General features: G+C 44.5%; 1 protein-coding gene across 3 annotated transcripts; it reads left to right on the top strand.

Annotated features, from left to right (window-relative positions):
* Positions 1–2,245: 2,245 nt before the first annotated feature.
* Positions 2,246–13,979, top strand: CBY2 (chibby family member 2; the record flags this gene model as incomplete). 3 transcript variants are annotated; one of them, XM_081128239.1, is made up of 3 exons in its annotated part: positions 2,246–2,320; positions 2,622–2,702; positions 12,765–13,979. In XM_081128239.1, 3 exons carry the CDS (start codon positions 2,246–2,248, stop codon positions 13,977–13,979), a joined length of 1,371 nt encoding a protein of 456 aa, XP_080984365.1. The 3 variants fall into 3 exon arrangements, with proteins under 3 accessions (XP_080984365.1, XP_080984366.1, XP_080984367.1); XM_081128240.1 differs by lacking the exon at positions 2,622–2,702; XM_081128241.1 differs by lacking the exons at positions 2,246–2,320; positions 2,622–2,702 and adding an exon at positions 3,314–3,361.
* Positions 13,980–15,113: the final 1,134 nt, after the last annotated feature.

The raw sequence follows: 15,113 nt of genomic DNA on the forward strand, positions 1-15,113 counted from the left end.
CTTTGTTTGGGTGGCCCTAGTAAATGAATACAGCTACTTCCTTCTCTGTTTTGTCTTCCTAGCTCATCCTCAAAGGTAGATGTGCAGGTGCTTCCATGAGATGTGTGAATAAGGGAAAATTAAATTGTATTTTCAGACTGGATGAGAGTCAACCACTTAAAGAAACCCTTGGAAAAACAAAAATAAATGTTGACTAGTATGCAGAAAAATTGGAACCCTTACGTATTGTTGGTGGGAATGTTAAATGATGGTGCAGCTGCTGTGGAAAACAGTATGGAGGTTTCTCAAAAAATTAAAAATAGAACTACATATGATTCAGCAACCCCTCTTCTGGGTATATATCAAAAATAATTCTAGCAGGATATTGAAGAGGTATTTGCATATTCGTGTTCATCGCAGCATTATTCACAACAGTCAGCAGGTAAAACAACCCAAATGTTCATCAATGGATGAATGGATAAATAAAATGTGGTACATAAATAGAAAGGAATATTATACAGCTTTAAAAAAAGACATCCTATCACATGTCCTGATATGAAGGTATCTTGAGGACATGATGCTAAACCATTAAGCCAGTCACAAAAGAACAAATACTGTATGATTCTACTCATATGAGGTATCTAAAGTAATCAAAATCATAGAAATAGGAAGTAAAAAGGTGGTTTCCAGGGGCTGAGGGAAGGTTGGGGAGGGGTGTGTTAGTGTTTAATGGTCGTAGAGTTTCAGTTTTGCAAGATGAAAAAGTTCTAGAGATCTATTGCACAGCAATGTGAATATACTTAACAATACAAAACTGTGCACTTAAAAATATTTAAGATAGTAAATTTAATGTTATATGTTTATAACCACAATTTAAAAATTGGTTTAACTTTTTGGTTTATCTTTGAATTGTTGTATATTAAATTTTCTTAAAGTGATACTTGCTTTTAACTTGGGTGAGGGAGACTCCATTGGACAGTTAGGTGTCCCTGAATCTGCTGACACTGGCCTACCACTCCCTTCCCCTGCATTTAGCATAATAATGTGGAATTGGAGCTCTCTGCTTTATAAGAGACTGAAGATACACAAGAGGGCTCCCATTAACAGCCTCTAAAGGCAAAATATTGGACAGAATTGAGGCCATGGGGCGGGGCTGCCCCCTTCACAAAGCCCATTGTGGTCTTCTTGCAGTTTCTACAATAAAAACATATATTTGGTCTTTGTTCCTAGTTCCTGGCACAGAGCTCCTAAAACCCTTAAAATATCCTGGGTGATAGATGTGTCTTTTATTATTCATAAGGAACCTCTTTGGAGCGTGAGTATGCTAATGAGGTGACTCTTGGTGGCACCTCTAGGAGTCTTTGAGATTGGGGCTGATTGCCAGATGAATCAACCATGTTGTTAGAGGGTTAGTACTTTTAGCCCCCTCCCCTCCACCTCTGGAAAAGGGGATGGGAGTGGGCTGGAAATTTTTGATCACCAAGGGCCAATGATTTAATCAGTCATGACCCTGTAGTGAAACCTCCAGAGAAACCCCTAAACAATAGGGTTTGGAGAACTTCTGGATTGGTGAACACATGGAGATGCTGGGAGGCTGACATGCCAGTAAAGCATGGAAGCTTTTGCATCTCTCTTTCTTCATATCTTGTCCTAAGCAACTCTTCCATTTGCCTGTTCCTGAACTGCATCTTTTATAATAAAACAATAATTATAAAGTGTTTGTGTGTGTTTTTAGTTCTGTGAGCTGTTCTATCAAATTATCAAACCTAAGGAGGGGGTTGTGGGAATCCCTGATATAGCTAATTAGAAACACTGGTCCCCCAGACTTATGACTGGCATCTGAATTGGGGATGAGCCTTTAACTTTGGGGCCTTATTCCAACTCCAGGTAGGTTGTGTTAGAACTGAATTGAATTTCAGGATGTCCAGCTAGTGTCAGAGAATTGGTTGGTGCCAAAGATATGAAATGCTCATACAGCATTTCATATCTTCTCCGTCTGGGAAGAGTTCAGCTTGAGTTTCTTCATTCTTGAGTGATCCATCTCCAAGCAGATGATGCCACCTCTAGGGATCTCAGCCCAGTCTAGCAGGAGGGATGTGAATGACCAAACAGGGGGCCAGTGTTAGGGCTATTGTGTGTCACACTGGCCCTGACCAGCCATGTGGACACACCAGGATAAGCTTTTCCTGACTGCCAGGTGCCTCATTCCTGCCTGAGGTGATCAGAGAGAGACCATGAGCCCTGAAAAGCACTATATTGTTTTGTGATGTCACCTCTGGAATGTTCTGAGTGTTTTGGTGACCAACTTCTGCATAGGACTTATACCTGGCACCTAACGTTGGTATGGCTTTTTACTTGAGATACAAATAATAATCTTAGAAAAGGTAGTAGGTATAGGTATCTCTGCTCCAAAGGCTCTTGGAAGGCTTGGACACCAGCTATAATGCCTAGCTTAATTTCTGTTCAGATTTTGATAAAACCCATGATCAGATATCATCTTCAGATTCTTTCAAACTGTTTTTCATAATGTTCACAATTTACAAGAGGAGATAAGTGAGTAGAAATCCTCTGTTTTACAGATGAGTAATTGAGGTCCTGATGATGGGCAGGGAAGCAGACATCTTATTTTCTCTTTTTCACAGCACTCGAGGCCACATTTTGCAAGAAAAAGAGATACCAGACCTGAAAGCCTAGAAATTCCAATCAATGTGGTTCTACCTCAGGTATGGATAATCACAGAAGGATGTAAACTATCAGCTTTAGCCAGAATAACCATCCTCTTTCAAAACCCTAGCAAGATGTTACAGAACAAGCAAAGTAGTCAGGACCTTGATTTTAGTTGTGGGTCAGCTCTAACCAGCTGTGTGCATAGGGAAAGCCACATAGCCACTATGGGTCCTGGGTCCTTCATCCCTTGAATGAAGAGGGTGGGTTAGGTGATCTGGTAAGACCTTCTAGCCCTAACACATGACACTCTAAAATAAGCTAATCTCAAAATTATGTCTTTTGGTACTTGTGCCACCACTCTGGATTTCTGGAGGAGAATTAGAACTGGGGCTTGCAATCAAATGCATGTAACTGAATCCATGAGGAGAAAACCTAGTACATACACCAAGGGGTACAGGGTCATTTGGAGGTGTCAAGAGAATTAAGGCCTGTTGTTCACCAAAGACAGAGTGTAAGGGGGAGGGCACACGGGGTTCAGAACAAAGGCTAAGCAGCCGTTTCCTTGGTGGGGTTCTCCTGATTGGATTGTGTCTACTGCTGCTATGTCACAAAGGGGGCAGCCTTACTTCTCCAGAGTCCCCTAAGGCCCTGCTGGAAGACCATGACAATGCAACCAGAGGGGCTGAAATGTAGGGTGGAGGAGTCCAATGCAGAGGTAACTATCTGAAACCTCTGTCCAGGGATGTGTAGGGACAGTATTGATTATCAGCATTACATGTTTTCAGAAGAACAAGATGAGAAAGAAAACCTTCAGCATTATTTCTGTAGGTGAAGGTAATTGTAACAATCTAGGCAAGTATGTTCAGCAGGAGGAAAAGATATAGGACAAAGAAACATTCTGGCTATTTGTTTTCACATTATCCTATAACTTTGTAATGAACAGCTACTTCTCCGTTTCAGCTCATGAAGGTTAGAACATAAGCAACTTCCTCCTGATCATTAGACTGGATGGCTTGCCCACGGAGCTCCTACAACTGTAGGAACCTTGTTTTAGGTCGGATTCTTTCCACATGAGCTACACATGCAGTTCTGTTGGCCACTACTCTCCTGAGTGTGTGTTGCTCCTTTTGTTTGTTCACCGTCCATATAAATCAGTTTGTTTTGCTAAGGGACAGGCAGAGTGTGCCAACCTGAGGATGGGATTTGGGGTGGGGGCCAGAATAGGGTTTGAAATAGTGATCATGTGATAGGGAGATAGGAAAGTCTTCAACCTAGCATAACACTCCCTGCCTACCATAACAGAACTGGAACGTGTTTTAAACAGGCTCGGGCTTGTTCTGGGGCCACCCACCTCCTGTGCTGTAGGACCTGCTGCTGCTGCTGCAGGGAGCGCATGGAGGGCATGGGGTGGTAGGATATCTGCTGCCTGGGCATGTGTGCCCCTCATGGGCAGATGTGGCCTCATGGATACACCTGCCATGGGAACATAAGTCATGCACCAGGTTTCAGACACCTGCCAGGATGCTCTAGGCTGGTGCACTGGGGGAAGGGTGTGGGTGTCTATAAGTTTAGATTATCTGAACTGTGCTACCACCAGGGCTGTGAGAGGGACTGAGGAACTCGCTGGGCCTCCTCCAAAGAGATGGTGCACGGCTTGGGAGGAAGGGTTGATGTGGTTAACAAGGGGAGGGGGAACTATCGAATGAGCACTGATTTGATCATGTGCTGGGCACTGGGCCATGAGTGTGAGTCAGAGGTTGTATAGATGCAGGAATTGGGAATCCCAGGAACCCTACTAGTAATAGCAGAGCTGGAGTTAGGAGCTTGAACCCAGGTTAACTCCCACTCTCTCTGCTATACCACAAGCTGGGCATATGCCACCTGGCTGGGCCAGGCCATGTCTTAGCCCTCTGCTTTTTCTCTTGCTTTTATAGAAAGTGCTTCCTCTTCCCCCATCTTAACTGTTTGCCCCTGAGCACCCTGTACATACTGTGTCTGCCACAAGCTGCTTTATTCTGGAATGGAGTCCATTCACTTTAGAAGGGAACTGCATCAGCAGCTCTGTGTCTCCAGAGAGTGCTTCTGGCCTCTCAGCTCCCAATCATGCTGGGCATTTGGACTTCTCAATTACATTGCCAATGCTTATGATTCACTATTTGTTATCACCCTTAGGTCTCTCCAGGTCTTACTGATTTCCAGTTTTTCTTCCTCACATTAAATATTTGTGTTTTCTCACCTATTTCCCATCAGCACATTAACTTGCAAGCCATAAAGGTTATTTCCTGCCCAAGCTAGTGGACCTCCAGGTTCCTTTTGTACATAACGATTCAGTTCTCACAGGCATTCGTGTTTCCCCAATTGAGCACTCACTACCTGTGAACTCCACGAAGGTGTTGCCTACTGCTAGATCATTAATGAAGGATCTATGCCAGATCAGAATGAGCTCCAAAAGCACCCTCCAGCCCCCCCTTCATCTCCCCACTTGCCTTTGCTCAATGCCATTTTTTGGGCCTGTTCTTTGGAAGTTATGGAGTCTTTTGATGATACCCACATCTCTGCCAATTTGAATGAAGTGTTGAAGAGAGATTTCATGAGATTCTGTGTTAAACAATTAGCTGAAACTATCATACGTGATGACATATTTATCCGCTTTGCTGTTAATGTTATAATTCTATCAAAATCAATTACATTCACCTGTGAATTATTCTCTAACCTGTTTGCATTTAGTAATATCAATATTGACTTTATCATGGTATAAGGAGCTGAGTTAATTTAAAAATACGGTAATGAGCCTCAGCCTTGTCACCTCGTCTGAAAATTAGTAGCATATATGGCTCTTCCTTCTAGCATCCTGGGCCTCCCAGCCTCCCATGCCTGAAAAGTACCTCAGATGGCTGAGTGTCCTTTAACTGTAACCCTCAGTACTGTTGGCAAAGTAGGTGTTTAAAAAACTTAGTCCACAGTCTTGGAATCTACCAGGCTTTGGACATCTCTCCTGGTTTGTGGTAGCCACACTTCTCTGGAAGTGGAGAGAGCTTCAGAGTGTTAGGCAAGCCTGGCTAGTGGCTGTCTAGTCCTGTCCCCAAACCCATTAGATGAGAGGCCACCAATTCTAAGATCTCCACCCCAAAAGGTCCCTCTCAGAGAGTCTTGTTTCTTTAAAACTTCATAGGATCAGTAAGAGACTTTGGTCTTATCACCTCCCCTTTGGCCCCTTTCTCCTACAGCCATTGACCAGTCTTCCTCCATTCTCTCCACTTGCTAGGAGGCTGGTGATCTGACAAAGGCACTCAATTGTTGGTGATTTCAAGCATTTTCCTTCCAGGACCACTTGTATTTAAAAAGGAGATGACAAGGAGAGGGCCAGGCCTGATGTTAAGGAAGAACTCCAACCCATAAGTGAGATTCAAGCATCTGTGAGGGATATGTTTGCGCCCAGGGCTCTTCCTGAATCCCCAGAATTAATGCATCTTAGGTCACAATTGTGAGCACATTCTCTTGAGGGCAGGGTCTCTTGGTCACCTTCCTAATAAGGCCTGATGGTAAGGCATCATGAACATCATAGCCAATTGTATTTCTCTCACATCTATTCTCATATCCTATTCTTCCATGAAGAACCCAATCTTTTCCTTTCCCTCCTACTGCATATGTCCATATGTGAGAGCAGTTCCGACAGATTAGGGAGGAGACACTCTTTCCTTCATGGGAAACTTGGGCCATGTACTCTGGGAACTTAGACCTGTTGCCATAGACTAGGCCTCCCAGTCTCAGGAGAACTTTCAGGGGTGTTCCAGGGGCTTTTTGTTGGCCCATATTTTTTGTTAGGTCTCAAGGACGTCAAGGACAGATTAATATAATTCATAAAACCAACCCCAGGAGACCACTGGTCAAGGTGGCCTACTGAGAAGGAGCTGGCTTCAAACCTCACATATTTGCTTAGCTCAGATGCTCACTTTTTGGAAAGCCCTTTTGTAAAGAACTATAATTCAGCATTTGCTACAGGCCAGGGATATTTTTTTAAGCTTTGCCAGTGGAACTGGCCATCTGGTCTTTATGATAGCTTGCCTCCCACTTTCTTGGCCTCTCACAACAACCTCAGGAAATAATAGGCAGAGCAGCTACATTTAGGTTCATTTTAGAGGTGACAGTCAGAGCAGCTAAGTGACTTTCTGAAGAGCACACAAAGATATGGGACATTTGAGCCCAAAGTTACTGAGAATTTGAGGCCTCTGCATCCATTGGATTATAGGTTCAAGACAGTGACATGGACAACCAGCCTGCCTGGGGCATTTATATTCAGGGGGCAGCTACCTTTAAGGCAAGGGTGGGGAACCTTTTTCCTGCCAAGGGCCATTTGGATATTTATATCATCATTCACAGGCCATACAAAATTATTAACTTAAAAATTAGCTATGAAAAAAGCTCCTAGATTTATTGAATTTTGAGTCCCTCCTGTGGCTGCCTTGGCAGGGCCAGACCAAATGATTTCTTGGGCTGTATACAGCCTGAGGGCTGGACGTTCCCCACCTCTGCTTTAAGGGCTACATAGATAAACCTACAGTTTTGTGAAATTCACATGAGGAGACACCCACTGTTATACCATTCATATCACGCAGAAACAGCTCTGCAGTTTAAAAATATGAATTGAAATGAGGACATAGCTTTATCAAATACACTAAGTATATTAAAACAAACAAAATCACCACTTTTGTAGGCCAGAATGGTACAATGTTAACAGTTTCACATATTTCAACCAATATCTGCTCCTTTCCTTTCAGTGCATTTTGGTTGATTAGTTCATTAGCAAGGACTCAGTATGCCTCCACTGTATATGAAATGTGCTGTTCTAATTTCCAGGACTAGGAATGTCAAAAAAATAAGGGACAGGTCACTATCTTAGAGAATTGCAATTTATTCATCAGGGGAGAATATGGGACAGAACATAAGAGAACCACTGCAAAGTAATGATATTAACAGATGCAAAATAAAGCACCTGGCTTTTGTGAAGAGCTAGAAGGAGCATGCAGTTTGGAGTCAGACATTCTAGTTTTAAACCCTGGCTTTGCCCCCTGGTTGGCTTTGTGATTTCAGGTAGAACCATGGTGGCCCTTTTGGATGAGACATTACATATGAATGTGGAAATCAATTTGCATATTGTCACATAGTAGTCATCAGAAAGTTATTTTCTGTTTCTTGTTCTATAAATCTTTCTCTAAGGAAATGCTAAGCAACTTCTCTTCTGAAGTGAAGTACATCCTTGCATATCTGTAGCTCTCTATAAACAAAGAAAATATCACACTTTATTTTTTCATTTTTGAACTCTACAACAAACTCTGAAATAGGGCAGATAGATGTTAGTAAGGTTGCTGTGGATGCTTGTACATGTGCACTGCAACAACAGTTGTAAATAGCACCCTCTAGAGTTCACCATTGTACAACCTGCACGAACATGGGGTGACTCTGAATCATGTTAGCATCCACATATTCTATATATGGAAATGTAAGCACAGGAATTAAATGATTTTAAAAGGTTGTTCACTCATACAGTACAGAGCCAAGATTCTTCAGGTGTTATTATGTCCAGTCCCCAGGCCTCCATACCTTGGTGCTGCATTAATACTTGTGGCACTTTGACCTCTCTCATTTGCACCAAGAAATAATTGGTGCTAATAACTGACTTTTTAAGTTGACTGGAAGTTCCCTGGGGACAGGGCCTGAGACCAGATGCTAAATTAATGTTAGTTGATTCATTAACATAAATGTGGAGGAAAAATTGGTGCAAGAACATTCAGAGTGGGACTAGATCAGGGTGAGGAGTTTTCACAAGGCCAGGAAAGAGCTTTCACTTGAGGACTAAGTCCAGCTGGTCTGATTGCGATTGGGGAAATACCATAGGAAAGAAAGAATTCTTCTTGGCATAATGTTTACCCAAAGTTCAATGAGGATTCTTGGCATATTTAGTATCTCCTCACTTCCAGAAACAGAAAAGGTGCTGCTTTATTTTAGCATCTTGGGTAGATGAGGCTAAGTGGAAGATGTTTTTGTGTTCAAGAGACTAGGCCATGAGTCAACACTGGATTTGATCTCTTGTATTAATGTAAGAAACATTCAAACCCATGAAGAATTTTTGTGAGTTTATTTGAGCCAAACTATTGACAAATGCGGGGAAGCAGAATCCCAACGGATTGAGATAATGCTCTGGGGATGACAGTTTTGCACCTTATTTTATACATTACAATAAAAAGAGGACATGTAAGTGGGTTACATGAAATCTATTGGTGATAGATTAGGGATGGGGAAGAAAGCAAAGCAGGGGAAACCTCTGAGATTGAGTAAAAAGTGAAATGATAGACATACACTTCTTTGACTTAGGTGGGTGTAGAATAGTTAGCAGTCAACAATTAACTCAGTAACAATGAGGGGATTTGTGGTTCCCTCACAAAGATACACACTGAAGTATTTATGGATAAAATGAGACAATGTTTGCACTTTGCTTAAAAACAAAGTGGCCTCTGCAGAGCTGTGTCCGTGCTTTGAGGGGTCCAGAAAAGGAAAATTACTTTGACATTCCAAAGATATTTTATCACAGACGCAAAAAGAATATATTCAGGCTCGGTTAAGGTAAAGATTGACCTTTGTTAGAAAGATACTGGCCTAGGACATGACTACCCACTATAAACTGCTTTTAATTGAAAAAATTTAATTTCAGACCATCCTTTGTGGCTATTTTAGGCCTCTGAGTTTGCAAGGCCGCCACACAGGCCTTCCCTTAGCTAGTCAGGTTAGCATGTGACCCCTTTTCATCCATACTTTCTTCGTTCTGTCTGAGGATAGGAAGAAAGATGTTAGGACTCAGTTGTAAGCGGAGAATTTGGTTTCCTGGGTAAGAAAGTAAAGGGACCTATTAGCACATCAACATTTTCTGGATCAGGAGTGGTGGGCATGGGACAGAGAAGGCAACAGGGTCTGGTTGGGAAATGTTGATCATTTAAGGGAGGGGACAAGATGTCGACTAGGGTGGTAAAAGAGTTCTGCTGGGGGCATAGTGGTACCCATTTACAAATATGGATCTGTGGAGCCAGAGCAAGTTTGACTAAGAGGGCATTTAGAGGTAATGCCACTGACCCTTCTTTATACAGAAATGGAAACCAAGGTTAGAAGGTAAGAGGATGTGACCAAGGCCACCTGATGGCATGCATAAAGACAAGGACCCAGATACCCAGATTATCTATAGCTAGAGATCCACCACTATATGTTAAGTTTTTATTTAGTGCATTTCTATTGAGGGGACAGACGTAAATCCATCTGAAATTTCAGAAAGTGAATATAGAATAATGGCAGGGGAATAGGATGATTTAAAGGCATCACAGATTCTCTGAATGTTACAGATTCCTCTTAGGATGTTCATTTGGATTAAGAAGACTATCTCTCTGATCGAAACCAAACAATCCTAAAAAAGAAATGAGACAATTGGGGCAATCTGAACACTGACTCAGTATTTGCTGATATTAAGAAATCATTGTTAAATTTTAAAAGATGATAATGGTATTATGGTTTGTTTAGAAGATACACATTGATGTATTTATGGATAAAATGAGACAGTGTCTACACTTTGCTTTAAAACAACCCAGTGGCAAGAGAGTGGTTGTGGAATTGGGCGATGAGATACATGAAACAATTACAGCCTCAATTTGATAATTGCTGAAGCTAGGTGATGGGTACATGAAATAAGGTACTCATCTAATAATTATTAGTTTACTCTCTTTATATATGTTTGAAATTTTTCATAATAAAAAGGTAAGGAAAAAGTACTGCAGATCCTTTTATAAATCCATGGCGATCTCCCATCTGTGTTCTTCACACATGTAAGTTCAGGGAGCCAGAACTGTGTTTGTGACTTAATAAGTGAAGTGATGCTGCTTATTTAATTTTTCTGAGTTTCAGTTTTTCCATCTGTAAAATGGGAATAATAATAATGCCTCACTTATTCAGTGTTGTGAGGTAATTTGGCATGTAGAATGCTCAGCTCAGGGCCTAGCACAAAATCGAGGCTCAATATTTGTTTCCTTCTTCCCTTTCCTTCTCAAGTTTGGGATATGCATCCTTGACTAAAACCACATTTTCCATAATAATCTCATCTAGAGTAAAATGCAGCTGAGATGGAGCCCTGCATTGGCTATAGTTTGCAAATGGAGAGGACCTCTCCAATTTTCCTCCTTATCAACCTTGGCTAATCTTTCCAGAAATTTAGATCAAAGGACCTTAAATTTACAAGGACATGGTGTGGACTATCCACATTGATGTTCATTCTGATCATAGGTTCAGCCACAAGAGCCAACATGCTTTCCCAATTGAGAAATATAAAAACCATGGAGGCTGGATTTATTTAAAGCAAATAAGGTTCTGCCCAGCAAGGTGTGGCTCAGCAGTTGAGCATCAACCTAGGATCCAGGAGATCACAGTTTGATTCCCAGTCAGGTCACATGCCCAGGTTGCGGGCTCGAGCCCCAGTTGGGGGCGTGCAGGAGGCAGCTGATCAATGACTCTCTCATCATTGATGTTTCTATCTTTCTCTCTCCCTCTCCCTTCTACTCTCTGAAATCAATAAAGATAATAGTTTTTAAAAATTAAAGCAAATAAGGTTCTGATTACACAATGCCCTCACACCTTTGCTATCTGGAAGAGTAAGCACATCCTTACAAAGTTAATGACATGTGCTTATTGCAAAGTTAATGGCATAGAACTGTGCCTTTAATTTATCTAGCTCTCTGAGTCTTAAAGAATTCTAATCAACTTTATACACTGCAAATTATATGTCTCTCTATATACACACACACACAGCATATGTGCAGAGATATACAAATATATATTATATAAATATAGTATATGACCTGACTTGTTTTCTTCTATCTTCTCTGTCTATAAAGTTGTGAAAATAACCTAAGAAATAAGGAATTTATATTTGGAGAGCACTGCGATGTACTTGGATGAAATGCTTTCGTTGTATTCAGAAGTAAATACCATGATCTTAAATTTATTGCTGCAGTTGTTGCCTCTTCTCTAGAATGCATTCTACCTGTTGACCACTTTTTTGAATACATCTCAGAATTCTTCCATTAGTGATACCTACTTTTCTTGATAACAGTACCTTACATTCCTACAGCACTTGGCAGTTTTAAATTCACTCTTACATTCATTATTTCATTCAATCCTCACAAAGTGTTGTGAACTCAGCAGGGCGCATGTTCTTATTTCCACTTTGCAGGCACATCTCACTGACTTTCAGTGTTGGAAGGTGCTGAATTTAAGATCATGGAATTAGACAACCTCTTTGCTCCTAGTGAGTAAGCTGGGTCTCAGAGAGGGTGAGAGCCCTTCAGTTTCCCTGCGCATCAGTGACAGAACCATAATTCTCATTGTTGATGAATTCCATATTTATAAATTCGCCTAATTTTTTTCACTAAAATTTGTTCATAACCCCCAAATCAGAACTCTTGGTGCTTCTGTGGTCATTCACTGACATGCAGAGTGACAAACATTTGAGTTACCTGATGCAAACATCCTCAGTTGAGCCTTCTTGTTTCAGCTCTTACACTGTAAAATAGTATTTATTTCCCAGTTTATTTAGTATTAGGTTTTTCAAATCTCCGTGCTTTCTGTTGGTGGTTTCACTGTCTAAAATCGCCCTCAGGCCTAACGCTGAAGCGCTGTGCGGCCTTCCTAAGCACAAGGCGGTGTGTCAGATAAACTTTGCTCAGGCCTGAGTGCTGAGTTGGGTGTTAATGAATCGACTATACATATTAAATAAGGTGTCTTTCAACAAACCTACAAAGGTTATGCATTGAATGGTTGATGAAAACATGACCAGTGGCTGGCAGGAACCTAACCTTGTATTTCTCCAGGCAGCCACGGGTCAGTAGCCACTAATTCGTGTTCTCGCAGTTTATAGAACAGAACTGCGGGGAGCAATGAGGGTGAACTGCATTTCCGTGGGCGGCCCCAAGAGGCCAAGTGCAAAAGCGCCTACTGCGGCCAGGCCCGGGTGCGCTGTGGGGTCGGCCAGCCTTGGGGGTGTCGGCTCCTTCGCTAACTCCGGGCTCCCCCGTTCTCTCCCACAGAGGGGCACGGCCGAGCCCTTCCTGAGGCTCCACAACTTGTACTCCAGCCCGCGCTGCGCCCGGCAGGCCGCCCTGCCCCGGCTGAGCCGCAGGGTGGTCAGCCAGCACTCCTACCCCCTCAACCGCTTCTCCTCTGTGCCGCTGGACCCCATGGAGCGCCCCACCTCCCAGGCGGACCTCGAGCTGGACTACAACCCTCCCCGCGTGCAGCTCAGCGACGAGATGTTCGTGTTTCAGGACGGGCGGTGGGTGAACGAGAACTGCCGCCTGCAGTCGCCCTACTTCTCTCCCTCGGCCTCCTTCCACCACAAGCTGCACCACAAGCGGCTGGCCAAGGAGTGCCTGCTGCAGGACGAGAACAAGTGCCTGCGGGAGGAGAACCGCGCGCTGCGGGAGGAGAACAGGAGCCTCCGCAAGGAGAACAAGATCCTGCAGGTCTTCTGGGAGGAGCGGCCGCTGTCGCCGGGCCGCCAGGACAGCAGGGCCTCGCCGCCGCTGCTGCGCAAGGACAGCGCGGCCCAGGAGGCGGCGAAGAAGGACACGGCCCTGCAAGTGCACCGCAGCAGGGAGAACAGCGCCCTCCAGCTGCTGCGGGAGGAGAACCGCGCGCTGCAGCAGCTGCTGGAGCAGAGGAAGGCCTACTGGGTCCCGGCGGAGGAGAAGGCGGTCCCCGCGGAGGAAGGCAGCCCGGCGCCCTCGCCCCACGAGGAGCCGCACGGCCCCGGGCTGCTGTCGGACCCGGGCGCGGGCCTCTCCCCGTTCGAGGAGCCCAAGGGGCCCTCGAGCCCGCAGGAGGACTCCAAGACGCTGCGCGCCCTGCGCGAGATGGTCAACAACCTGGCGGGGTCCTCGCGGGACGAGGAGAGCAAGGCGGGCCCGGGCCTGGCGGACGGCAGCCAGCCCCTGGAGCTGCTGCGGGAGATGAACCAGGCGCTGCAGGCCCTGCGGGAGGAGAACCAGAGCCTGCAGGTCCTCCGCGAGGAGAACCGGCTCCTGCAGGAGGAGAACAGGGCCCTGCACGCGCTGCGCGAGGAGCACCGGCTCTTCCAGGAGGAGAACAAGGCGCTGTGGGAGAACAACAAGCTGAAGCTGCAGCAGAAGCTGGTCATCGACACGGTGACCGAGGTCACCGCCCGCATGGAGATGCTCATCGAGGAGCTCTACGCCTTCATGCCGGCCAAGAACAAGGACCCCAAGAAGCCCCCCCGGGTCTGAGGCCGCCAGGGCGCACGGAGGCACCGAGAGGGGGGCACGGAATACCCGGCGGCAGAAAACCTGCCCGCCTTTCGGCGCCTCCGCCTGGCAGCCGGTGCCTGTGAGCAGCGTGACCCGCCTTCCTGAGCGCAGCGCAGAAATAAAGGCCGGGAGGCTGGGGCCAGTGAACTCGGTGCTGCTCTGCCTGTTTCTTTCTTTTTTAAAATTTTTTTGGAGCAGTTTTAGGTCGACTGCCAAATTGAACAGAAGTTACAAAGGCTTCACATACACTTCCTGCCCCGCGCCTGCATGACCTCTCCGATTATCAACAGCCCGCCAGAGGGGGCCTTTGTTAAGGGGCTGCCCTCAGGCTGGCACATGGTAATCACCCCAAGCCCGTGGCGGCCCTTAGGGCTCACGCCTGGTGCTGTGCACTATACGGGACTGGACAAGAGCCTAATGACATGCATTCACTTACCTGTCGCACAGTATTTTCACTACAGTACTCTCAAAATCCTTTTTGCTCCACCTATTCATCCCTCCCTACTAACCGCTGATCTTTTTACTGTCCCCGTAGTTGTGCCAGAACCATAGAGCTGTAGCCTTTTCAAATTAGCTTCTTTCACTTAGTAGTGTTCCTTTAGGAGTCCTCCATGTCTTTTCATGGTTTCATAGCTCATTTCCTTTTAGCCCCAAGTACAATTCCATCGTCTGGATGCACCGTAGTTTATCCATCCACTTCCCTGCTGACATCTATGTTGCCTCCAAGTTTTGGCAGTTAGGAGTCTGGCTTCTTCTCTTTATTCCCAGGCTGTTCCTTCATTCTGTTTATCTCTTTCATTTCCTCCCTTTTCCCCCTCTTTTTCTCTTCCTTTCCTCTTTCTTTCTTTCTTTCTTTCTTTCTTTCTTTCTTTCTTTCTTTCTTTCTTTCTTTCTTTCTTTCTTTCTTTCTTTCTTTCTTTCTTTCTTTCTTCCTTCCTTCCTTCCTTCCTTCCTTCCTTCCTTCCTTCCTTCCTTCCTTCCTTCCTTTCTCTCTCTCTCTCTCTCTCTCTCTCTCTCTCTCTCTCTCTCTCTCTCTCTTTCTTTCTTTCTTTCTTTCTTTCTTCATACTCAGTTTTCAAGGTTATGGCCTGGGAGAAGGTCACTCTGGACAAG

The sequence above is a fragment of the Miniopterus schreibersii genome (genome assembly GCF_964146895.1).
Source record: "Miniopterus schreibersii genome assembly, chromosome: 2".
NCBI lineage: Eukaryota > Metazoa > Chordata > Mammalia > Chiroptera > Miniopteridae > Miniopterus > Miniopterus schreibersii.